The 27,663-nt window shown below is 44.6% G+C and overlaps 1 protein-coding gene across 4 annotated transcripts in view; it reads left to right on the forward strand.

The window, feature by feature from the left end:
- c12h19orf47 (chromosome 12 C19orf47 homolog) overlaps window positions 1–27,663 on the forward strand; it is a 90,619-nt gene that overhangs the window by 54,682 nt on the left and 8,274 nt on the right. Inside the window, exons 3-7 of one of the 4 annotated variants that reach the window (XM_073063843.1) lie at window positions 2,555–2,669; window positions 7,633–7,714; window positions 15,063–15,191; window positions 20,607–20,753; window positions 23,675–23,745. In XM_073063843.1, coding sequence (XP_072919944.1) covers window positions 2,555–2,669; window positions 7,633–7,714; window positions 15,063–15,191; window positions 20,607–20,753; window positions 23,675–23,745 — 544 coding nt within the window. The remainder of the gene's footprint in view (window positions 1–2,554; window positions 2,670–7,632; window positions 7,715–15,062; window positions 15,192–20,606; window positions 20,754–23,674; window positions 23,746–27,663) is intronic. The other 3 variants (XM_073063844.1, XM_073063845.1, XM_073063846.1) reach the window with 3 other exon arrangements.

Here is a 27,663-nt window from a genome sequence, read left to right on the forward strand (position 1 = left end):
ACAGTATAAAGTGTTAGGACAAAGAGAACATTATTAGAGAAAGTCTGTCTAAGATACTGAAGTGCTGGGTGATGGACTCTGAATTGGGGTCTCTTTGGGGAGCCTCTGCTGTTGCTTGCATGGTGGGTGGCCCAGTGCTTCTGGCACGAGTGTGGGGAGGAGCGGCATTCGATGCTTTTGCCACTATTTGTGTGAAGGGAGGGAGTGGGGGCTTTGACAGTTTCTGTCAGTCACTCTATGGGTTTCTTGCTTTGTGGATGTCTGAAGAGTATGAGTTTCTGGTTGTATATTGAATACATTCTCTGATATTAAAATGAACCTTTAAACACAGAATACTGGAGGAGCTCAGCAACTGTGGTAATGAATAAATAGTTGAAATTTTGGGCCGAGACTTTTCATCAGGACTGGAAAGGAAGGGAGAAGACAGCAGATTAAAAAGGTGGCGGAGGGGAAAGGAGGGTAAGCTAGAAGATGATAGATGAAGCCATTTGGGTAGGAAAGATAAAGTGCTAGAGAATAAGAAATCTGATGGAGGAAAGTGGACTATAAGAGAAAGATGAGGAGCAAGGACACCAGGGAGAAATGATAGGCAGGCGAGAAGAAGTAAGGGTGCAGAGTGGAGAATAGAAGAAGAGGGAAGGGGGAGGAAATCTTTTTTTACTGGAGGAGCGATTGATATCCATGCCTTTAGTTTAGAGGCTACCCAGGCAGAATATAAGGTGTTGCTCCTCCACCCTGAGGGTGACCTCAACTGGCACAAGAGAAGGCCACAGACTGACATGACAGAACGGGAAAGGGAATTGGAATTAAAATGTTTGGCCATCGAGAATTTCTGCTTGTGGTGAATGGTGTAGAGCTGCTCGACGATGCGGTCCCTCAGTTTACGACACATCTCACCAATGTGGATCAGGCTACATCCAGAGCACTGGACACAATAGGCGACCCCAGCAGATTGGTAGATGGAATTTTGCTTCGCGTGGAAGGACTGAATGGAGGTGCGGGAGGAGGTGAATGGGCTGGGAGAAGTGCCGAGAGTGAGATGAGTGGGAAGGGACGAATGGACAAGGAAATCATTATTAGTAATTCTTAGAGTCATAGGATTTAGGTTTAAAGTAGTATTATAATAGAAGGTTTTTTTCCACTGAATTCAGATGAAGCTTGAACTAGAGTTCATAGCTTAAAAGTGAAAAATGGAATATTTAACAGAAACATGAGGGCCCAACATATTGTTGCAAAGAGGGCAGACCGTGGCTGTATTTCATTAGGAGTTTGGAATGTCACCAAAGACATTGTCAAATTTCTACACATTTACTATGGAGAACATTCTAACTGGCTGCATCACCGTCTGATATGGGAGGGGGGGCTACTGTGCAGGATTGAAGCAAGCTGCAGAGATTTGGAAACTCAGTCAGCTCCATCATGGGCACTAGCCTCCGTAGTATCCAGAACATCTTCAAGGAACGATGCCTCAAAAAGGTGACATCCATCATTAAGGACCCCCATCACCCAGATCATGCCCTCTTCTCATTGCTACTGTCAGGGATGAGGTACAGAATTGTCAAGGCACACACTCAACTAATCAGGAACAGCTTCTGCCCTCTGCCATCAGATTTCTAAATGGACTTTGAAGCCATGAACACTACACTTTTTTTGCACTAATTTAACTATTTAATGCATATATTTACTGTAATTCACAGTTTTATATATTGGATTGTACGGCTGCCACATAACAACAAATTTCACAACTTACGCTGGTGATTTTAAACCTGATTCTCATTCACTCAGAGGGTGGTGTGGGTGTGGAGTGAGCTGCCAGTGCAAGAGGTAAATGTGGGTATGATTGCAACAGTTAAGGGAAGTTTGGACTGGCACGTGGATGGGAAGATTATAAAGTGTATTGGTCTAGATATGGGTTGATGGGACTAGGCAGAATAACAGCATGGCACTAACTGGATGGGCCAAGGGTCCTGGTTCTGTGCTGTAGTGCTGTATGAATCTGAGATCTGCGTAGGGAATCCACGCTCAGGTTCCATCTTGCTGTCCATAGGTGCCACCAGATCGGTTCCTCCAGTATTTTTTCATGTTTCTCCAGAGATTCCAGCATCTGAAATCTCTTGTGTCTCTGGTATTAATCTCTTAACCAACACCTCTGGGCAGTTTGTCTGGTTCCTAGTCAGTCAAGACATGGTGTCAGAGGTTACGGGAGAAGGCAGGAAAATGGTGTTCTATCAGCCATGATAGAATGGCAGGGCAGGCTTGAGGGCCGAATGCCTGATTCTGCTTGTATGTCTTTTGGGCATTATCGCATGGTGAATTGGGGTTTGTTTGCAATTGAAGCTCCTGTTTCCTATACTTTGACAGGGACAGTCATCCAGAAGTATTTCTTTGTCTCCCTGGGACCACGTGGGTTTCCTCAGAGGTCTCTGATATCCTGAGACGTTAGGGTTAATAAAGGTTTCTCCAAAGGGACAATATCGGCATTTAACTTGGTGCACCAGCCAGGTCTTGAGCCTGCCACACTGACACTCAGCAAAACCTTTCTTTCTTTACGCAGGATACAGAAGAACATGCTCATGGACCTCACCAAAGACATCATGAATGAACTGGGCATCACAGCTGTCGGGGATATTATTGCCATTCTAAAACATGCCAAAGTGGTTTACAAGCAGGTGAGTGCTGCTACAGCTGCTTTCTTCATCACATGGCTCCTAAACTAAATGCCAAAAATGAGAGGGCCTCTATAGACAGGAAGCATTTTGGAGCAAAGCCTAGATTCCCATCACCCAGGCCAGGCTCTTTTCTCACTGCTGCCAGGTACAAGAGCCCCAACCAGGTTCAGGAACTGTTCCTACCCCTCAACCATCAGGCTCTTGAACAAAGGGGATAATGACACTCACTTGCCCATCCATTGAGATGTTCCCACAATCAATGATCTCACTTTAAGGGCTCTTTATCTCATGTTCTCATTATTTATTGCTATTTATTTATATTTACATTTACACAGTTTATTGTCTTCTGCACTCCCGTTGATCTTTCATTAATCCTGTTATAGTTGCTATTCTATAGATTTGCTGATATATCCACATGAAAAAGGATCTGAGGCTTGTATTTGGTGACCTACAGTGGCATGCAAAAGTCTGGGCACCCCCTCCGGTCAAAATTTCTGTTACTGTGAATAGTTGAGTGAATAGAAGATGAACTGATCTCCAAAAGTGATCAAGTTAAAAATGAAACATTCTTTTCAACATTTTAAGCAAGATTAGTGTATTATTTTTGTTTTGTACAATTTTAGAGTGTAAAAAAGGAAAGGAGCACCATGCAAAAGTTTGGGCACCCTAAGGTATTTGAGCTCTCAGATAACTTTTACCAGGGTCTTGGACCTTAATTAGCTTGTTAGGGCTATGGCTTGTTCACAGTCATAGTTAGGAAAGGCCAGGTGATGCAAATTTCAAAGCTTTATAAATACCCTGACTCCTCAAACCTTGTCCCAACAATCAGCAGCCATGGGCTCCTCTAAGCAGCTGCCTAGCACTCTGAAAATTAAAATAAACGATGCCCACAAAGCAGGAGAAGGCTATAAGAAGATAGCAAAGTGTTTTCAGGTAGCTGTTTCCTCAGTTCGTAATGTAATTAAGAAATGGCAGTTAACAGGAACGGTGGAGGTCAAGTTGAGGTCTGAAAGACCAAGAAAACTTTCTGAGAGAACTGCTCATAGTATTGCTAGAAAGGCAAATCAAAACCCCTGTTTGACTGAAAATTAGGTCATCTTTTACTCGCTTAGCTATTCACAGTAATGGAAATTTTGACCGGGGCGCCCAAACTTGTGCATGCCGCTGTATGTGTACATTGACAGTAAAATTTGCTTTGAACTTTCAAATTAATGATTGTGCATTCTGGCACTATGTTGGCCTTTAGTAAAATGGAAGATATTAATATGATTCTGTTGAGACTAATCTCCCTCTTATCCTCTTCATTCATGCCAATAATCAAAAGTGCTCTATTTTATTAATATTCCAGCTGCTTTTCACTTTTTTCTTTCTAAAAACTGGTAAGAAATTGCGCTCAATAGGTGCACCTGGAGGAAATCTGTTCCAGAGGGAGCTGCGCTACGTGAGAGTGACCCCCACTGTAGCGCAGAGAACAAGCAGCAGTTGTGAAAGGAGAGAATGAACAAACAAAAACCCTAACCAGGACAGGGGTTGCCATTCCCGTGCTAATGGTATTGGTCCATGGCATAAAAAAAGTTGGGATCTCCTGCCTTAGGAGAACATCATACTCAACTCTTGATTGCAATAATATCATACCTTACAAATAATGGTTCTGTGGTTCCATTTAATATAAGAGAATGCATACTGTATACAGCGTGAACTTCTTACTCTTCACAGACATTCACGAAATAGAAAACACCAATAAATGAATGACAGAAAAATGTTAGAACCCTGCAGTCCCCCCCCAACTGCCTCAGCAAAAGCATCAACCCTCCCCCCAACTGCCTCAGCAAAAGCATCAACCCTCCCCCCAACTGCCTCAGCAAAAGCATCATGCCCCCACCACCTGCCAAGCCTCCAAAGAGACCTTGATCTACAGTCCAACAAAAAAAACACTGATCATCTCAACACTCTGACATCCCACAGGCGCACTCTGTCTCACTCACAAGGGAGAGGGGTATCACTTTTGCCACAGCAAGAGGGGAAGCTCACTGCTGGCTGTTTTGATGTTACAGTCTGCAGTGTTGCTTATTTTGACAGCAGCATACACTGCTGTCTTGATGTTCTAATGTCCTATGACACTTCGGTCGGTAATAACGGTGATGAATCGGGTTGTCCACAAGCCGCAGTGCCCCACTCTAAAGGGACGCATCTTCCAGGCTGCTCCTGGAGATATTGAAAACTAGACCTCTCGGTGAGCTCAGAGAGTGAGAATCTGCCACCATGAAGAACCGCAGATGTAGGTCACAGACCCCGACAGCACCTCAACTATCTTGAAAAGGCAAGAAAGAGACATTAAAGAGAATAATTTAAACTGTTTTGCAGATGAACTGGAAGAAGTCGCCCTCTAGCGCCATATTTAGCTCAATTAAGATGTGAAGGCAAAGCAGTTATTAAATGCACATGTGAAATAACGAAGCTGCATAATTGCAGAGTCCCTCCACATACATATGCTTCCTGGGTTTATTGTTCCAAGCAAACCTTAGTCAGATCCAGAAATCCAACTGTGATGGCCCAGATATACAACAAGTGATAGATGCTGAGAATAGATTTCCGTCCTTTGCAGCTGAGTTAACTGCGCTAAATTAATTTCAGAGAAAAATTATGTTATGGGCAACAGTAGGTTATTTTTGGATGAACCAGTTAGTTGGGGCTTGAGGTATTTTTCGCAGTCCCACCCACCTTAAGTAGTGAAATGGATCGCTCAGATTGGTCACCCCAGTAACTTTCACAACATTTATAAACAGCATTCAACACTTTGCCGGATAACATGAAAAACTCGGCATTATGTGGGCAGATGTGAAACAGATTGCACACTTAGTGTTTGGAGTTATCCCACACCACCAGGTTCAGGAACAGTTATTACTCCACAACCATCCGGCTCCTGAACCAGTGTGGATAACTTCACTCACCACAATGAGCCTCAGGTCCCACACCACCAGGTTCGGGAACAGTTATTACCCCACAACCATCAGGCTCCTGAACCAGTGTGGATAACTTCACTCACCACAATGAGCCTCAGGTCCCACACCACCAGGTTCGGGAACAGTTATTACCCCACAACCATCAGGCTCCTGAACCAGTGTGGATAACTTCACTCACCACAATGAGCCTCAGGTCCCACACCACCAGGTTCAGGAACAGTTATTACCCCACAACCATCAGGCTCCTGAACCAGTGTGGATAACTTCACTCACCACAATGAGCCTCAGGTCCCACACCACCAGGTTCGGGAACAGTTATTACCCCACAACCATCAGGCTCCTGAACCAGTGTGGATAACTTCACTCACCACAATGAGCCTCAGGTCCCACACCACCAAGTTCAGGAACAGTTATTACCCCACAACCATCAGGCTCCTGAACCAGTGTGGATAACTTCACTCACCACAATGAGCCTCAGGTCCCACACCACCAAGTTCAGGAACAGTTATTACCCCACAACCATCAGGCTCCTGAACCAGTGTGGATAACCTCACTCACCACAATGAGCCTCAGGTCCCACACCACCAGATTCAGGAACAGTTATTACCCCACAACCATCAGTCTCCTGAACCAGTGTGGATAACCTCACTCACCACAATGAGCTTCAGGTCCCACACCACCAGGTTCAGGAACAGTTATTACCCCTCAACCATCAGGCTCCTGAACCAGTGTGGATAACTTCACTCACCACAATGAGCCTCAGGTCCCACACCACCAGGTTTGGGAACAGTTATTACCCCACAACCATCAGGCTCCTGAACCAGTGTGGATAACTTCACTCACCACAATGAGCCTCAGGTCCCACACCACCAGGTTCGGGAACAGTTATTACCTCACAACCATCAGGCTCCTGAACCAGTGTGGATAACTTCACTCACCACAATGAGCCTCAGGTCCCACACCACCAGGTTCAGGAACAGTTATTACCCCACAACCATCAGGCTCCTGAACCAGTGTGGATAACTTCTCTCACCACAATGAGCCTCAGGTCCCACAACTCACCTCAACTCTGAACTGATTCTACAACCTACAGACTGACTTTAAAGGACCCTGCAACTCTTGTTCTCAGTATTTTTTTTATTTGCACAGTTTGTCTTTTGCACATTGCTGTTTGTTGGTCTTACTCTATTTTCATAAAGTTCGATTGTATATATTTTCATGTAAATGCCTGCAAGAAAATGAATCACAAGGTAGTATATAGTAACGTATACTTTGATAATAAATTTACTTTGAACTTAAGACTATAAGATATAGGAGCAGAAGTAGGCCATTTGGCCCATCGAGTCTGCTCCACCATTCAATCATGGGCTGATCCAATTCTTACAGTCATCCCTACTCCCCTGACTTCTCTCCATACCCTGTGATGCTCTAGCTATCAAGAACCTATCTGTCTCTGCTTTAAACACACCCAGTGACCTTGGCCTCCACAGATCTTACCACCCTCTGACTAAAGTAATTTCTCCACATCTCTGTCCTAAATGGACATCTTTCAATACTGAAGTTGTGCCCTCTAGTCCTAGACTCCCCTACCATGGGAAATAACTTTGCCATATCTAATCTGTTCAGTCTTTTTAAAATTCTGAATGTTTCTGAGATTCTCCCTCATTCTCCTGAACTCCAGGGGATACAGCCCAAGAGCTGCCATATGGCAACCCTTTTATTGCCCAGAAAGGGGTTCATAAACATCAGATACTCTCACCCAGGTGACCCAGCCAGGGTTGATTCTGCCCCATTTGGGTCCCAGCGTCATTGGTCCACAGGTCATACCTCTTGATCCATGGCCTTCTGGAGGCTCACTGTGATGATCCTGATGGGACAGCCCCCATAATGCCAAGGAGAGTAGGTTCTGCAGAGCGAACAGACAGCAAAACATTTACACCCCACCTTCATAGGCTTGCATCGTGTTCTCCCCTCTCACCTTACTCTTTATCTTCTTGTAGGAACTTGCTAAGATGGCTACAGAGTCAATAAACCCCTCTCCTGGAAACGTACAGTTCGAATTAAAAAGAACAACAGGCTCACGTAAGTAGACACAAATATGGTGGGGAAAAATTGTCTTAATAATACCTCAGTTCAGGCAGTGAATGTGAAGAGAGAGAAACAAGAGTTAATATTTCAGGTTAATGACCTCTCATTAGAGCTAGGAACTGTTACAAAAACAATCATAAACACAAGATTTTGGAAATCCAGAGTAACATATTGTAAGTTGGGCGAAGAGGTGGTGATTAAGATAAAGTGCACACTGAGAAACTGAATGATACAGATGCCGATTGTGCCGCCTAAGAGAGGAATGATAAAGGCTTGCTCGTGGCAGATGACCTCTCTATCCATCTGTCCGTCCACCGCCCTTCCAGCCCTCTGAACCGTGCTGCCCAGCAACACACCTATTTAATCTTGCCTAATTTACAATGATCAATGACCGGTCAGTCTTTGGACTGTGGGATGAGACTGGAGTACCCGGAGAAAACCCAGGCACACACGGGAATAAATGTACAAACTTTCTTAGAGGACGCCGGATCTGAGCTCTGAACTCCATCACACTAACTGTCACATTACCCAGCGCAATCTGTAGGAGATTTAAAGACAAGGGGATGCATGAGGACAGGGGAGGGAATAGTGATGGTGGGATACTGAATATCTCAGGTGCTGTAAAGCTGAAATAAAAGAACAGTGGACATACTTTATTTTCTGATTTAGAGCTACAGCATGTAATGAGCCCATTCGACCCAACAAGCGTACATTGCCCAATTATACTCATGTGACCAATTAATTTACCAGTGAGTCTTTGGACTGTGGGAGGAAATCAGAGGATCCAGCGGAAACCTACACGGTCATGGGGAAAATGTACAAGTTCCTCACGGTACCAATGGAATCCGGGTCTCTGACACTGTAATAGTGTTACACCAACTATTAATTACTCTTGCCTCCCCAGAATACCCAAGAGGGGCAGCATCTGTGGAGAGAGATTCATGTCACAAGTTGGATAACCTTTTCAATTCAAGCTTATTTGCCACTCAAGCATGTTCATGAATGCCGCCAAATCAAACAGCGTTACTCCGGGCTCAAGGTGCAACACACAGTACCGGCAGTAACACACAGTACCGGCAGTAACACAGGCAGTAACACACAGCACCGGCAGTAACACAGGCAGTAACACACAGTACCGGCAGTAACACAGGCAGTTACACACAGTACCGGCAGTAACACAGGCAGTAACACACAGTACCGGCAGTAACACACAGCACCAAGCACACACAAGATAGCCAGCACAAATGTATCACAATCACAAAATAAGAGTCCAGAACTCACACCATCAGTCTGCAGTCAACCGTAATAAAACTTGTACCCTACTGAGCGAACACCAGGGGGAGGGGGTGTTCATCTCCGACTTCAGCCTGGGTGCTGTGCCACACTACCCCCAGTGAAGCACATGAGCTCCGATGCCCCTCCCAGGCATCACACACCCACACACAAGGCAACAAGCACATACAGAATACCAGCAAAATATATATGCACATAGTCCAGACTCTTCTGTCAATTGAAATCTTCAGTCGACCACAACATAGCTTGTTTTCTGCCGAGCAGACACGGGGCGGGGGGTGGTTGGTGGAGTGCTGTGGCTGCAATGCCCCTCCCAGGCTTGAGGACCAGTGCCTACACACATAAGACAGCAGGCGCGCACAGAATATCAGCAAAATATACAGTCATTGTACAGTCATCCCTCCCGCTTCTCTGCCGCTTAAAACATTCTTAACTCTGATTGATGTGAAAAATTGATTGTATTCATAGTTATCCCTTTGCAGACACTGCTTCACCTCTAGCAGATTTTTTTATTTCAGATTTCCAACATTGACAATTTTTTGACTTAAAACTTCTGTTGCATTATTGTAGTTTTGGGTAGCAGCTTTCAGAGATAAAGTTTACTGTTAAATTTGTACAATTTTAACCTTAAGCTATTGTAACTTGTGGAGTTTGACTGAATATTGGCTCAAGACTTGAAACTGAAGAATAGTATTGTGATGTTCTTGGTATTTATTGCTTATTTATTGTTAATTTTATTTCTTTTATATTTGCACAGTTTGTTCTCTTTTTCACACTGCTTGTTTTTCTTGTTGGGGAGGGTCTTTCATTGATTCTATTTGTATTGTATGTGTCTTGTTTTTACTGTGAACATGAATCTCAGTTGTATATGGTGACCTTTATGTCCTTTGATAAATTTACTTTGAACTTTTAATCAACCCCAACACATCGAGAAGTTTTTGAGATGATGTTAGGGTTATGCTGCGTCGTTGTACTGAAGTAAATGAGAATTTTCATTAAAAGGAAAAGTTACTTTGTGTTGCAGTTCAAAACACTTCAAGGCCAATTAATAACTTTCATAATTTGGTCACCAAATGTGGCTGCCTAGTCAACACAAGGATGAAAACGCAATAAAAGTCAAGTTGAAGTTTTTTGATGGTAATGTGTGGTGGAGAGGTGTTAGCCTGGACATTCACAGGAATCTCCCACTCTACGAATAAAGCCATGGTCTACATGACAGTCCTGGCTCAGAACAGAGGACAATGGTGACAGGTGGTCATCAGTTGTCTATGCTCTGCTGGGAGCTAAAGTCCAAGACAGGACAGGCTGCTTAATGTTTCATCCTAAATCAGCCACTTGAGCGTATGTTCATAGTTACCCTCCAAGATTCATTGTATTGTACATTCAGAGATGTTCTTCTGTACACCACTGTTGGAGTGCGTGGTTATTATCGACTTCTTGACAAGTTGAACCAGCCTGGCCATTCTCTGACCTCTCTCATTTACAAGGTGCTTTTGCCCACAGAACAGCTGTTCACTGGGTGTTTTTTTTTGTCCGCACCATCCTCTAGAGCAAGACCTCTATGTCATGGACCAGTACCGTTAAGCAAGGGGTCCATGGATCCTATGTTGGGAACCCTTGTGCTTCAGAAACTGTTGTGCGTGAAAATCCCAGGAGATCAGCAGTTTGAGATATACAAACCACCCTGTCTGGCACCAGCAATCATTAAACGATGAAAGTCACTTAGATCACATTCCTTTCCACATTCTGATGTTTGATCTGAAGAACAACTGAACCGCTTAACCGTGTCTACATGCACTGAGTTGCTGCCACATGACTGGCTGATTAGATATTTGTATTAATGCGCAGGTTTGCAGGTGTACCTAATAAAGTGGCCACTGAGTGTAAAGTTCTATCTAAAGGTGACAGTTATTTAATGTGAACATGGCAACTGTTCAGCTGCCCATCATAAGACCATTAGATATAGGTGTAGAATTAGGCCATTTGGTCCATCGAGTCTGTTCCTCCATTTCGTCGTGGCTGATCCATTTTCCCCTCAGCCCAAATCTCTTCTCCTCGTATCCCTTCATGCCTTGACTAATCAGGAATTTATCAACTTCTGCCTTAATTATACCCAGTGACTTGGCCTACACAGCCTCCTGTGGCTACGAATTTCACAGATTCACCATCCTCTGGCTAAAAAGTTCCTCCTCCTCTCCGTTCTAAATAAACGCCCCTCTATTCTGAGGCTGTGTCCCCTGGTCTCAGACTTACCCACCATAGGAAACATTCTCTCCACATCTACTCTATCGAGACCTTTCAAGATTCTATAGGTTCCCCATCATTCCTCTACATTCCAGTGAGTGTAGTCCCGGAGCCATCAAACAGCCTTTCAATCCTGGAATCATTCTCGCGGTCCTTCTTTGAACCCTCTCCAACACCCTTTCTTTAGATAAGGGGCCCAAAATTGCTCACAGTACTCCAACTGGGGCCTCACCAGTGCCTTAGAAAACCTCAACATTACATCCTTACTTTTATATTCTAGTCCTAGTTTTATATCATGTATGTGAATGCCCCTGAAATTCATTTCTCAAAGTAAAAATCTATTTTTTTTAAATAATTAAGAATCTAGGTGGTATTCCCTCACTCTATGTAAGGAATACCTCCATGGGACATTTTCCGCTATCTGCTGGAAATCAGGATTGCTAAGAGATCCGACTGCCTGAGTTGATGCTTGAACAACTGGTTCAGTATCCCTGCTTGATCGCTACTGCTCAATTAAGTGTCTGACATAGGGAAGCATCAGACTTCACAGTGGTTGGTTGCTGTGGGACACATAGCCAGCTGTGGAATGTGCGCTGTCGTGCCGCAGCGGAGCTTCCGGTCTTGGACTGTTTCCGAGGAGAACAGCTGGCTCACTGCTGCAGCTGACAGAGATGCATTTTGGCACTGATGTGACTACCGCTATTTTATCACGGAGGCACTCAGTTAGGTGGTAATGTCCTCCCAACCAACAAGAGTTACATTCATCTTCTTGCAGTGAATGTAAAAACAAGGATGTAATCGCAAACACGAGGAAATCTGCAGCTGCTGGAGATTCAAGCAACACACACAAAATGCTGGTGGACTGGAGCAGGCCAGGCAGCATCTGTAGGAAGAAGCATAGTCAACGTTTCGGGCCGTTAGGTCTCAACAGTGCTTCTCCCTGTAGATGCTGCCTGGCCTGCTGCGTTGCACCAGCATTTTGTGTGTGTTACAAGGATGTAATGTTGAGTCTTTATAAGGCCCTGATGAGGCCTCACTTAGAGTACTGTGAGCAATTTTGGGCCCCTTATCTAAGAAAGGATGTGCTGACATTGGCGATGGTTCAAAGGAAGTTCACGAGAATGATTCTGGGATTGAAAGGGTTATTATACAAGGAACGCTTGATGACTCTGGGCCTGTACTCACTGAAATTCAGAAGAATGAGTTGTGACCTAATTGAAACCTATTGAATGTTGAAAGGCTTGATAGTGGATGTGGAGAGAATGTTTCCTATGTGGGGGAATCTAAAACCAGAGGACACAGTCTCAGAATAGAGGGGTGTCCTTTAAAACGGAGATGATGTATTTCTTTTGCCAGAGACTGGTCAGTCTGTGGAATTCGTGGCCACAGGCAGCTGTAGAGACTAAGACATTGAGTATTTAAGGCAGTGGTTGATAGATTCTTGATTAGAGAATGAAGGGATACGGGGAGAAGGCAGGAGGTTGGGACTGAGAGGGAAAATCTTTCAGCGATGATGAAATAGGCAGAATTGATGGGCCAAATGGCTTAATTCGGCTCCTATATCTTATGACTGTTGTCTGTTTAGATTTTAGAAAGGCCCTTGACGTGGTTATGCATGGTAAACTGGTCTCTAAGCTACGGTGTGGCTGAGACTGCAGTTGCAGGTCATGGGTTAAGGGTGAAAGGTGAAATGTTTAAGAGGTACCTGAAGGGCAACTTCTTCACTTAGAGGGTGGTGAAATGTTTAAGGGATCATAAGGGGGATCTTCTTCACTCACGAGTTTGGTGGAGTGTGGAACGAGCTGCCAGTGAAGTGTTCAATTTCAACATTTTAAGGGAAGTTGGGTGAGCACATTGACGACAAGGTTATGGAGGGCTATTGTCTAGGTGCTGGTCAGTGGACCAAGGCAGAATAATAGTTCAGCACAGACACAAGATGACATCAAAAGGTGGCGACTCTCTTTGCAGTGTGTTGCATACAGAGCGAGGGGGCGAGAAACCTGAAAAATCACCCGAGCTGGAAGCTTTCTTCAGGGTTTTAAACTTTGTGAAAATACTTTGCTGTTCCGAATAGAGAGGGATCAAAAGAAAAGGATTTCACTCATCTGAGGTGCAATATCCTGGGACTTTTTGACAGAAAAATGGCATCTCTGGATGTCAAAAGAGGATAGCCCTGCGCTTCAGGCTGTACGATTTCATGGTGACAGCTGAAAACCGGCAAGGCCTGCTGCCAGCTGCAGGGCAGTATATCACAGGAAGTGAAAGTAGATTGAGTGATAAAATCTGGTAATATGTTGAAACTTGAAATATGACTTTAATATGTTGAATTATAATTAACATTCCAACGGGGTAGAAGGTGATAACCTATTGTGCGGGGTTTAAATTCCTTTGTGCACTAGTCCTTAGAGGGATCATTGGTTGAGACCCTGCAACACTCCAATGTATATCACACACAAAATAGTGGAGGAACCCAGTATCTGTGGAGGGGAATGAACGAGACCCTTCATCAGGACTGGGGAGGAAGGGGGGCAGAGGCCGTAATAAGACGGGGAGGGGTAGGAGTCCATGCTGGTGAGGGGGAAGGTGGGGGGATAAGGGAGAGGGATGATGTGAGAAGCTGGGAAGGGGTAAGTTGAGGAGGTAAAGAGTTGAAGGAAAAGGAGTTTGATAATAAAGGGCAGTGGATCATGGAAGAAAGGAAACGAGGGATTCTTAAATTCCTCGTCCATCCCCTCCACTTTTATACCCACTTCCTCCTCCCTTGGTTTCACTTATCACCTGCTTGTACTTGATCCCTAACTAACACCCTCCCAACCTGGCTTCCACCCCTCCCTCTCCAGTCCTGCTGAGGGGACTTGGCCAGAAATGTCAACTGTTTATTCCCCTCCGTAGATGCTGCCGGACCTGATGAGTTCCTCCAGCATATCGTGTGTGTTGAAACATATAAATTCTCTGAAACCTCAGCAATGGCCCGAACTCCAGCCCCAGGTACGTAGTCCAGTTTCTTGGTGCCTTCAGAACCAGCTGGAGATCCCCTCAGTACCTGGATCCGTGGATAATAAATGAGAGAAAATCTGCAGATGCTGGAAATCTACTCTGTTCCGTGGATAATAAGTCAGCAGGGTGTATACCTCATGAATTTAATTCCAATATAATCAGTCGTATTTTATCTGAAATAATGGCTTCACTTTCAAAGTTCAAAGTACATTTATAATCCAAGTCTGTATACTATATACAACCTTGAGATTCGTCTCCTTACAGACAACCACAAAACAAAGAAACCCAGTAGAACCCATTTAAAAAAATGGAAGACCGACAAACACCCAGCGTGTGGAAAAAAAAGCATGCAAACTACTGAAGTTGATGGAAGTGAGTCCACAGCCATGAAGCCAGTCATCACAGCAGCCGATTTCAGAGCCCTTTAGTTGCAGCCCACAGCCTGGTTCAGTGCAGAGACGAGCAAACCTCACAGAGCAGCGAGCTGAACCGGCCTGTCTTTCACCTCCAACCCTAACACCCTGACCTTTTCAATCTGGCCCAGCACTTCAATCATCGTTCTTCGCTCTTGGACCTGGACCTGGACCCTGTCGCTTCGATGTGCTCTCGGATCCAAGTCCCACCACCTTGATTAGCCCCATACCTGACCTTTCCAATTCAGCCCGGAGCTTAAATCAATCAAATCCTGGGTCGTTCATTGCTCTCGGACCCAGGCATGAAAGGATGAATCTGTTCCTGTTTCTTAGTTAACATCTGGTGGGGGACTGTGCTCTCTGCATTCACCCTGTCTGTGCTCTTCCCCATTCAGCTGCCTCTCGGATGATTACCAACAGCCTGAGCAGAGAATCCCCACCTTCAACTCCGCTTCGGAGGCCCGAAACGACCACTTCCAAAATATCCGTCACTGTGGCCAACAAGCTTGCCACAAAGAAAGCAGGTAGGAAAGGGGAATGGGATCTTGTTGAATTTAAAGATCTTTCGCTTTATTTGTCACTTGTATATCAAAACATTTCTGTCAAATCAAATCAGCGAGGATTGTGCTGGGGACACCACACTTCCGGCACCAACATAGCGTGCTCACAACCCGTACGTCTTTGAGGGAAGAGGAAGCTCTGGTGGTTGTGGAGAGGAATTACAAACTCCTTACAGACAGGCGGGAATTGAACCTGGGTCGCTTGCGCTGACTGCTGAAGAATAGCAGAGGATGGTTTTGATCCATCAACCCCTGGGTTCTGGGCCCAGGACGCTTCCACTGCACCGCTTTGCGTTAGACATTTTCTCCTGGAGATCCTGTCTGCTTTCTCTCTGCAGGAAAGTGGAATAGCCTCTTTCACATCTTACATGTGACTGAATAACCAACCCACTGAAGGTCAGTTCAGTTGAAAGTACATTTATTATCACATCCTGTATACAGAATACAACCCTGAGATGCGTCCTCCTGCAGGCAACCACACAACAAAGAAACACCGTGGAACCCGTTCAAGAAAACATCAAACACCCAGAGCGGGGAAAAAGAAACATCGTACAAACTGCAAAAATTAGGCCATTTGACCCATCGAGTCTGCTCTGCCATTTCATCATGACTAATCCATTTCCCCTCTCCTGCCTTCTCCCCATATCCCTTCATGCCCTGACTAATCAGGAACCTATCAACTTCTGCCTTAAATATGCTCAATGACTTGGCCCTGCACAGCCATCTATGCAATGAATTCCACAGGTTCATCATTCTCTGGCTAAAGAAATTCCTCCTCATCTCAGTTCTAAAACGATACTCCTCTATACTGAGACTGTGTCCTATGGTCTTAAACTGCCCCATCATAGGAAACATCCTCTCCACGCCCACTCTATCGAGGCCTTTCAACATTCAATAGGTTTCAGTGTGGTCACCCCACATCCTTCTGAATTCTAGTGAATACAGGCCCAGAGCCATCAAACTGTCTTCATATGACAAGCTGTTCAACCCTGGAACCTGTATGTACTGTATGCAAGACAAGCTTTTCACTCTCTTTTCATGTGACAGTAATAAATCAATTCTAATCCAAATATATCCAAGTGCAGCCTCAAATTCAAATTCAAAGTATGTATACAGAATGCAACTCTGAGACTCATCCTCCTGCAGCAGCCACAATTCAAAGAAACACCGTGGAACCTGTTGAAGAAAACATCAAACACCAAATGTACAAAAAAAAGAACAAATTGCACAAACTGCAAAAAGTGTGTGAACAACATACAGAGCAGGGTTCCCTCTTGCTCACTGGTATTGGTCCATGGCATTAAAAAAGTTGGGAACCCCTGACAGACAATATCAAACTTCAAACCAGGAGTCCAGTAGCATTCAGTCATTTGAGGCCTCCTCTACCGTGGTGAGACCCGTTGTAAATTGGAGGACCACTTTGCTGAGCACTTCATCCGCCACAAGCGGGACTTCCCAGTGGCCAAACATTTTAGTTCTCATTCCCGGTGTAACGTGTGGATCCTTGGCCTCCTTTTGTGCCAAGATGAAGCCACCCACAGTGTGGAGGAGTAACACATTGTGTTCCATATGGGTAGCCTCCAAGCTGATGGCATGAATATTCAATTCTGGTAAACAAATTCCATCCCCCCCCCCCCCCCCCAATTCCCTGCTCTGACCTTTTACTACTTCTCACTGGTCCTTTTACCTCCCCCTGGGTTCGCTCCTACTTCTGTTTCTCCTATCAGACTCCTCCTTCTCCATCCCTTTACCTTTCCCACCCACCTGGCTTCACCTACCACCTTCCAGCTAGCTTCCTTCCTCTATTCCTCACCTTTTAACTCTGGCATCTCTCCCCCTTCCTTTCCAGTCCTGAAGAAGGGTCACAACCATAAACATCGACTGTTTACTCTTTTCCATAGATGCTGCCTGACCTGCTGAGTTCCTCCAGCATTTTGTGTGTGTTACTCTGTCCATAGACACTGTCTGACCTGCTGAGTTCCTCCAGCATTTTGTGTGTTACTCTGTCCATAGACATTGTCTGACCCGCTGAGTTCCTCCAGCATTTTGTATTACTCTGACCATAGACACTGACTGACCCGCTGAGTTCCTCCAGCATTTTGTGTGTGTTACTCTGTCCACAGACATTGTCTGACCCGCTGAGTTCCTCCAGCATTTTGTGTGTGTTACTCTGTCCATAGACACTGTCTGACCTGCTGAGTTCCTCCAGCATTTTGTGTGTGTTACTCTGTCCATAGACACTGTCTGACCTGCTGAGTTCCTCCAGCATTTTGTGTGTGTTACTCTGTCCATAGACACTGTCTGACCTGCTGAGTTCCTCCAGCATTGTATGTGTGTTACTCTGTCCATAGACACTGTCTGACCTGCTGAGTTACTCCAGCATTTTGTGTGTGTTGCTCTGTCCATAGACACTGTCTGACCTGATGAGTTCCTCCGGCATTTTGTGTGTGTTACTCTGTCCATAGACACTGTCTGACCTGATGAGTACCTCCGGCATTGTGTGTGTGTTACTCTGTCCATAGACACTGTCTGACCTGCTGAGTTCCTCCAGTATTGTGTGTGTGTTACTCTGTCCATAGACACTGTCTGACCTGCTGAGTTCCTCCAGCATTGTGTGTGTGTTACTCTGTCCATAGACACTGTCTGACCTGATGAGTTCCTCCAGCATTGTGTGTGGGTTGCTTGGTATTCAGTTCAGTACCACACTACTAGCCCACTGGGCTGCGTGTAGAGCCATCCTTCACTGAAGTGCCCTTTCCAAACCACTGAAACACAGTATTAAACAAAGAATAACCAGAAAAGGGTGGATGTTTGTAGTTTTGCTACTGCAGTGCCAATTGTTTTTTTTATTATAAAGGTTAGATTCACTTTCTATAGAATGTCACGTGCTGGTTGTCCATTGTATCCAACAATGACAACAGGCCTGTGCAGCAGAGTTTTTAAAGTGGAAAACCCATTTCACTGGGGAAGTTACCCTCTCTTCAAATTTCAAAGTAAATTTATTATCAAAGTGCATATATGTCACCATATGCACCCTGGGATTCATTTTCTTGTGGTAATACTCAATTAATCCATAATAGAATCAATGAAAGACCGCACCAACTTGGGCCTTCAACCACTATGCAAAAGACAACAAACTGCAAATACAAACAGAAATAATAATAATAAATAAATAAGCAGTAAATATCTCGAACATGAGATGAAGAGTCCTTGAAAGTGATTCCGTAGGTTGTGGGAACATTTCAGTGATGAGGCGAGTGAAGGTATCCCCTTTGGTTCATAGCTTGATGGCTGAGGGGTAATAACTGCTCCTGAACCTGGTGGTGTGGGACCTGAGGCTCATTGTGGAGATTGAAGTTACCCACACTGGTTCAGGTGCCTGATGGTTGTGGGGTAATAACTGCTCCTGAATCTGGTGGTGTGAGTCCTGAGGCTCATTGTGGTGAGTGAAGTTATCCACACTGGTTCAGGAGCCTGATGGCTGAGGGGTAATAACTGCTCCTGAACCTGGTGGTGTGAGTCCTGAGGCTGATGGTAGCAGCAAGAAGAGAGCGTGACCTTGGTGACCTAGGAGGTCTGTATCCAGCAGTACAAGTAGTCGTTGCAAACAGGGAACTTGCTTGGTTGCAGTGGATGTCTCCTTCTATGCCTTGTCGTGCCCTTCACTCTGCACAAAGCGTGCAGAACTCGCTTCCTGGCTGTTGAATCACACTGCCCCGTCCGCCTGAGCTGACTTCACATGCTGGGACACTGTCGCATGCAGCAGCTACTCGGAGCCACAGTGAGCGAGCTGCCCCAGAATGGACACAGCAAGCCCCTTCTCTAGAGGTGCAACCCCTGCCTGGACATACATCGAAACATACAGTGAAATGTGCTGTTTGTGTCGAGAAACAATGCAGCCTGGGGATGTGCTGGGATCCGCCCGCAGGTGTCGCCGGCATTCAGTGCCTATAAAATGTATCCACCCCTTGGAGGTTCATGTTTTACTGTTTTACAACATTGAATCACAGTGGATTTAATTTGGCTTTTTCGACACCGATCAGCAGAGAAAGACTCGCATGTCAAAGTGAAAACAGATTTCTATAAAGTGATCTAAATTAGTTAAAAATACAAAACACAAAATAATTGATTGCATAAGTATTCACCCCCCTCCTTTAATAATACACATCAAATCATTACAGGTGCAGCCAGTAGGTTTTAGAAGTCAGATAATTAGTTAAATGGAGATTGTTTTTGGAGATCTGTGTGCAGTCAAGGTGTTTCAATTAATTGTGGAAGGTCCAACTGCTGGCTAGTCAGTATCCTGGCAATAACTACACCATGAAGACAAAAGAACACTGCAAGCATCTCCGCGAAAAGCACAGTCAGGAGATGGATACAAGAAAGTTTCCAAGTCGCTGAATATCCCTTGGAGTACAGTTAAGTCAATCATCAAACAATGGAAAGAATATGGCACAGCTGGAAATTGCCTAGAGCAGGCCGCCCTCAAAAGCCAAGTGATCGTGTAAGAAGGGAACTAGTAAGGGAGGCCAAGTAATTTGAGTCAGCTCCGGAGGAGTTACAAGCTTCAGTGGCTGAGATGGGAGAGACTGCACACACAACAACAGTTGCCCGGGTGCTTCACCAGTCACAGCTTTATGGGAGAGTAGCAAAGAGAAAGCCTCTGTTGAAAAAATCTCACATGAAATCTCGGCTGGAGTTTGTCAGAAGTCACGTGGGAGACTGAAGTCAGCCGGGAAAAGGATCTAATGTCTAATGAAAACAAAATCGAGCTTTTTGGCCATCAGACTAAATGCTATGTTTGGTGTAAGCCAAATATCACACACCATCAAAAACACACCATCCCGACCGTGAAACATGGTGGTGATTGAATCACGCTGTGGGGATGCTTCACTGCAGCAGGCCCTGGGAGGCTTGTGAAGGTGGAGGGTAAAATGAATGCAGCAGAATACAGGGAAATCCTGGAGGAAAACCTGATGCAGTCTGCAAGAGAACTGCAACTTGAGAGAAGATTTGCCTCAAAAAGGTGGTATCCTTAATGAAGCCGCCCCCATCATCCAGGTCATGCCCACTTCTCCTCGTTACCATCAGGAAGGAGGTACAGGAGCCTAAAGGCACACACTCAGTTTCAGTAAGAGCTTCGCCTCTGCCTTCAGATTTCGGATGGACTCTGTTTCCATGTACACTACCTCACTACTTTTATTTTTGCTCTCTTTATACTGCGTGTTTTCTATTGTAATTTATAGCTTTTTTATTATGTATTGCAATGTACAGCTGTCGCAATACAACAGGTTTCATAACATATGCCAGTGATATTAATCTGATTCTGATTGGCTGTCGTTTTTGCACACAACACTCATCTTTGGTGTTTTGGTCCAGTTCTTTCCAGACCAGCTGACCCCGGCCCGGACAATTCTGTAAAGCGACGGCGAGTGACTGCGGAAATGGAAGGTAAATACATAATCAATATGCCAAAAGGGACAACAGCAAAAACTAAGAAAATCCTGGAACAACAAGCCACGAAAGGTAATGTGATCACACCATGCTTACTGTTGGGTGACCTCTGCATGCTAACACAGCAAGGTATAGTGCAGGTTGTGGAAATGTTAGCACCAATAAGTTGGTCATCATTTTCTGTTCCCCATGATTATAGCATGTTCCAGTAACTAGAGCTTATTCCTTTATTCGGTCACTAGACATGGATACCACTAACAAGCTCAGCACTTAATACTCTTCCCTTTTTCAAAGTTCAGAGTAAATTTATTATCAAAATACATGCATGTCACCATGTACTATCTTGAGATTCATTTTCTTGTGGGCAATCACAGTAAATACAAAGAAACACAACAGAATCAATGAAATACCACACCCAACAGGACAGACAAGTAACCAATGTGCAAAAAGAAAGAGGGGAAAAATAAATAATAATAATAATAAATAAATGCAAAGCCTCCATTGGTTACGGTCGACCATGGATGTTGCGCCCTAGCTGTCTGCAAGCCTATGTAGTACAATGTGGAGAGCGAGTTGTTCAGTAATAAATAAATAAGAAATATCGAGAATATGACATGAGGAGTCCTTGAAAGTAAGTCCCTAGTTTGTGGGAACAGTTCAGTGATGGGGTGAGTGAAGTTACCCACTTTAGTTCAAGACCCTGATGGTTGAAGGATAAGAACTGTCTTTGAACTTGGTGGTGTGGGTCCTGAGGCTCCTGTACCTCCTTTCTGATGGCAGTAGCGACAAGAGAGCATGGCCTGGACGGTGCAGGTCGTTGATGAGCGCTGCTTTCCTGTGATGTGCATCCGTCATCAAGGACCCCCACTATCCAGGGCATGCTTTCTTCTTTCTACTACCATTGGGCAGGAAGTATAGGAGCCTTGGGTCCCACACCTCTCAACCATCAGGCTCCTAAACCAGTGCGGATAACTTCATTCACATCAACTCTCAACTGATCCACAACCAACAGGCTCACTTTCAAAGACTCTACAACTCTGTTATTTATTTACTTTCTTATATTATTTGCATGATTTGCATTCATTTGCATATTGGTTGTTTGTCAATCTTGTTCCTTACAGATTTTTTTAATATAAATTCTATAGTATTTCTTTATTTGTCTGCAAATGCCTGCACAAAAATGAATGTCAAAGTGGTAGATGGTGACATATAGGTGTGATATATGATACGAGGCTTCTGTTGGTCAGGCTTTACCCTGGATGTTGCATCCTTTGCTATCTACGTACACCAGCCTGGGCAGTACAATATGGAGAGCAAGCTGTTGTTCATGTAGCATGTTTCCCCATTGCCACACAGCCACAAAGGGATAGAGTTTGTTACCTGCAGCGTCGCAGGGGTTGCCAGTCAGCTAACCACAATGCAGGACTGCCTTACATCCTCCGACTCTGGATTTTTCCCTGGGGGTTTACTCCCAAAGCCTTCTCTGTGAGCGGGTATAACTGCAAGGCAGCAGAAGTTTGAGATCAGAGTTTCCTTCTCCTAGGAGAACTGCCAACCACAGCTGACAAGCCCCATCTGCCCAAAGCAACTGGTTTTAAGGCGCCAGTAACCCGCCTTTGCCCCTTCTTCTGTCAATAGAAATGGTCTTGCCGGGGCTTAGTAGCTGAGGTTATTTGCTGCTTAACCTGCCAAGGACTCCACTGGGAGCATTTAATGGGTACTGGGACCTTATCCCCATGCCAGCTGGTGGCGTAGTGGCATCTTTGGGACTTTGGGGCGAGAGGTCCCCAGTTCGAATCCGTCCGGCTCCCTTGCATGCTCTCCATCCGTGCCTGGGTTGAGTGTCGAGTTAGCAACTTGACCTCATAAAAAAGGACCTGGAGAGGGATGAGCTCTGCCAGGTTTCAGACGCGGAATACGATGAGCACACCAAAAAGATCAGTGCAAAAAGCTTGTCATGACAGCGCCCCGAACAAGTGGTGCATGCAAGCTCGATTTCAATGTTTAGGTGAAGATTGGATAGGTACATGGATGGGTCACGGATGGTGGGAGTCCTTGATGATGGACCATGGGCTAGGGTCACGGTGCAGTTAGTGGGAGTAGGTGGTTTAAATAGTTTTTAATAATGGACTAGAAGGGTCCCATGGCCTGTTTCTCTGCTATTTTTCTGTGATTACGTGTATGTCACCGTACTCTACCCTGAGATTCATTTGTTTGCGGGCATTCACAGTAGATGCAAAACAGTACAATAGAATCAATGAAAAACTACACACCAAGACTGACAAGCAACCAATGTGCAAAACAAAATTAACTGCAATACAAAGATATTAATAAATAAACAAGTTATAAATAATACTGAGATCAGCAGTTGCAAGTGAGTCTATAGGTTGTGGGGTTGGATCATAGTTGAGGTGAGTGAAGTTATCCATGCTTGGTTCAGGAGCCTGATGGGTGTAGGGTAATAACCTGGTGGTGTGGGACCTAAGGCTCCTGTACCTTTTGCCCAATGGCAGCAGCGAGAAGAGAGCATGGCCTGGATGGTGGGAGTCTTTGATGATGGAGTTTAATCAGTGTACTTGCTTATCCAAATATTAGACACTACAAGGCTTCAAAATACTTCAGACTATTAACATTGATCGCCCTCGGGGCATCAGAGTTCTGCGTTCAATTCCAACACCGTCGGTAAGAAGTTTGTACGTCCTCTTAGTGTGTGGGCTTCCTTCGGGTGTTCCGGTTTCCTCCCTCATGCAAAAGATGTACTGGTTGGTAGGTTAATTGGTCATAGTAAATTGTCCTTTGACTAGGCTAGGATTAAACCAGGCATTGCTGGGTGAAGCAGCTCGTTGAGCCGGGAGGGCCTATTCCGTGCTCTATCTTTATATGAATAAATAAAATCCTAATCCCAGGAGTAATTTGTTTTCTTCGGTATATTTGACGTGACTGAAGTAGTGCCAACTACTATTTGTGTGAGTCTTTTGTTGTTTCGATTGCAGGTTTGCCAAGGACGTCGGTCTTTGATAGGCTTGGTGCCGAGACAAAGGCAGACACCACTACTGGGAGTAAGGTGAGACCTAAGCAAGTCTTCTCTTTAAGAAATAACAGGTTGCTTAATATTGTTTCAGTGACAACCTGCTGTGAACAGTACTGTACTACATAGAATGCTGTACTCAAGATGTTAGGACTTTATTCCCTGAAGTGTAGGAGAACGAGAAAAGATAGAGGTAAACAAAATTCTGAGGGGAATAGATGAGGTAATTGCAAGTAGGCTAGGCCTTTTCCACTGATGTTGGCTGAGACTAGAACCAGGGGTCAGGGTTAAGGGTGAAAGGTGACATTTAACAGGACCTGGAGGAAGGACCTCTTCATGTTCAGAGTGGTGAGAGTGTGGAAGAGGTGCCAGTGGAAGTGGTGGATGTGGAATCGATTGCACCATTTAAAGAGTAGTTTGGATAGGTACATGGATATGAAGGGTATAGAGTGCTATGGTCCAGGTGCAGGTCGATGGGACTGGCAAAGTAATAGTTCAACACAGATTAGATGAGCCAGAGGGCCTTTATCCTTGCAGTAGTGGTCCATGGCTGTATTGAAAACTAATCCTGCTATGGCTGCCTCTAAGACAGCTGGAATTAAAGTCAGAGTTTTACAGGAAAGAGACAGGGCCTTCAGCCAAACTTGTCAATGCACTATTTAAGTTAAAGTTTATTGTCATCTGACCGTAAATGTACAGCCAAACAAAACTGTGTTCCTCTGGATCACAGTGACCTTGGGCCATCCACAAAACCTTTATCACACACAATGCATAAAAGATTATCATAAATAAGATAAAATATAATTCAAAAATGCATGTAGTGCAGAGCACAGGTAAACAGGACAAGAAATTTCACTGTTGCTCGGAGCTGGTGTGGCCACTTGACCATGCGTGCCACCATCTTGTGACATAATATCTTGGTAGATATTCTAAATATCCAGCAGAATCTGAATCAGGTTTATTATTATAAGCATATGTTGTGAATTTGATGTTAGGTGGCAGCAATACCTTACAGTATATAATAAAATCTAAATTACAATAAGTATATATATTTTTTCAAGTTAGATAAGTAGTTAAAAAATAAATTAGCGAGGTAGCATTCATTCAGAAATCTGATGGCAGAGGTGAAGAAGCTGTTCCTGAATCATTGAGTGTGTGTTTTCAGGCTTCTGTACCTCCTCCCTGATGGTAGCAATGAGAAGAGGGCAGATACTGGGTGATGGATGTTGCCTTTTTCAGGCATTGCACCTTGAAGATGTCCTCAATGCTGGGGAGGATAGCACCCATGATGGAAATGACTGAGTTTGCAACTTTCTGTAGCTCATTTCAATCCTGTACAGTACCCTCTCCCTCTCCTCCGCCATACCAGACGGTGATGCTTGCAGTCAGAATGCTCTCCATGGTACAACTGTAAAGATTTGCGAGTGTTCTTGGTGATCACCTCAAACTCCTAATGAACTATCGGTTCTGCTGTGCCTTCTTTGTAACTGCATCAATGTGTTGGGCCCAAGATAGATCCTCAAAGATGCTGACACCCAGGAACTTGAAATTACTCACTCTTTCCACTTCGGGTCCCTCTAAGTGGACTGGTGTGTGCTCCCTCGTCCTACCTTTTCTGAAGTCCTCAATCTTTGGTCTTAACTGACATTGAGTGCGAGGTTGTTGTTGCGACACCACTCAGCAAGCTGAAGCACCTCGCTCCTGTTTGCCTTCTCGTCACCAAGTTGTTTAGTTGATGAACCGCCTGCCTCGAGAGATTCCCTAACTTCATGGCGCAGGTCAGGAAGAACAGATAGAAACGTAGAGCGTTACAGCACAGTACAGGCTCTTCAGTCCATGATGTTATGCTGACCTTTTAACCTACTCTAATTCAATCCTAATCATTTCCTCCTACATAGCTCTCCATTTTTCTCTCATTCCTCTTTCATTTTCTTAAACATTTGCCTAACAAAAAGTTTCTAATGTTGTGTACGGTTCAGCTGGGTCTTTTAATATACAGTAACAGGCTACAACAAACTCAGAGCGGTTCAAATCATATGCGCGTTTATTACTTACAAGGGAAAGTCTACTTCTGTACACTAAGTTGTTGGTAGCTTCAACCTTACAGCTCCAAACAAATCATTTTTGTACATTTACAAAGTCCAGTAAATCATCAGCTTCGTATCTTTGAGTTCATTCCGTCCCTTAATTGCATTCCTGTCTTATCTCATAACCGTCTCGACGAGCCCATTTGTTTTGCCATTTCTCCCCCTCCCCCCCAGCATCTGCATCCTGTTTCTCTCTAATTTCAAAACATTCCTTGTTATAAAACGCATATCCAACTATAAATCATGTGCCCTGCAAGCTTCCTATTCAAACAACCCTGCAAAGCGTACTGGAATCACACAGGTTCCATTTTGTCACAATATGCTTTACCAAAGGTATAAATTCATAAACACTTCAGGGTTACAAATGTATTTCCACACTAACCTGTGAGCAGAATGAGCACAATCCTTTCCCTTCCTCATTTTCATCGTCCTCCCCATCTCAAAGAAAAAGGACCCAACCGTTTTCCTTTGTTCCATGCCTTGGGATACTAACCAAAGAGATTAGCCCCACATCCCTTAAAACTCTCAGAAGGAAAATAATTCATTGGTTGCAAATTTAAAATTAAGTTTCTGTCACATTGTGACAAGGAATGGAAATAGATGTTTATGGCTGACTTGTGTATAGTCAATAAAACCTGGGCCCTTGGAAACAAGTTCTGTGTGCCTGATTTATCCTGATCAAAGGCTGCTATAAATACTGTTGAAACTGCAAGAAGGTGGGCGGTAGAAAAATTCCACAGTATCAGTTGTGACTGTCCACGCTATATTCGAATGTAGAACATTACAGCATAGTACAGGCAACAACACAATGCTGGAGGAACTCAGCAGGCCAGGCAGCACCTGTGGAACAAAGTACAATCGATGTTTCAGGCCACAGATGCTGCCTGGCCTGCTGAGTTCCTCCAGCATTTTGTGTGTGTTGCTCAGATTTCCAGCATCTGCAGAATCTCTCTTGTTTGTGACTTGACAGCACAGTAAAGGCCCTTTTAATCTACTCTAAGATCAATGTAACCCCTCCTTCCTACATAATCCTCTATTTTTCTATCATCTATGCACCAATCTAAGAGCCTCTTAAATGTCTCGTCTTGTTCTGCGCTGTATTGTATGACTTAGACAGTCATGGTCTTTCTACAGAAGTGGTTTGCCATTGCCTTCTTCTGGGCAGTGTCTTTACAAGCCTGGTGTCTCCCAACCATTACCAATACTCTTCATAACCAGGACTTGTGATGTGCACCGGCTACTCATTCAACCATCCACCATGGCTTCATGTGACTCTGATTGGTGGTGGTGGGGAGGGGGGTGGGCTAAACAGACGCTACACCTTGCCCAAAGGTGACCTGCAGGCTAGTGGCGGGAAAGTGTGTCTTACACCTCCTTTAGTAGAGATGTATCTCCATCCTGCCATCCATAATTTCTTAAATGGATCTTATGTATTTACCTGTACCAGCAACCCTGGCAACGTGTTCTACGCACCAACCACACTGTGTATATTAAAAAAAATTAAGAAATAAAAAAAATTAAAAACTTTCATCTCACTCCCCTCCCTGCCACCATACTTTCCTCCAAACACTGATTATGCCCCCTCATATTAACCATTTCTAAAAGTTCTAGCTGTCCACTCTATCTCTGCCTTTCACTATCGTGTACACTCTATCAAATCACCTCTCATCTTCCTCCACTCCAAAGAGAAAAGCCCTAGCTCGCTCAAACTATATTCATCAGGCTTGTTCTCTAATCCAGGCAGCGTCCTGGTAAATCTCTTCTGCACCCTCTCTAAAGCTTCCCCATCCCTCCTATAGTGAGCACAAGACTCCAAGTGTGGTCTAACCAGGGTTTCACAGAGCTGCAACGCTACCTCGTGGCTCTC

This window comes from Hemitrygon akajei, chromosome 12 (genome assembly GCF_048418815.1).
Source record: "Hemitrygon akajei chromosome 12, sHemAka1.3, whole genome shotgun sequence".
Classification (NCBI taxonomy): domain Eukaryota; kingdom Metazoa; phylum Chordata; class Chondrichthyes; order Myliobatiformes; family Dasyatidae; genus Hemitrygon; species Hemitrygon akajei.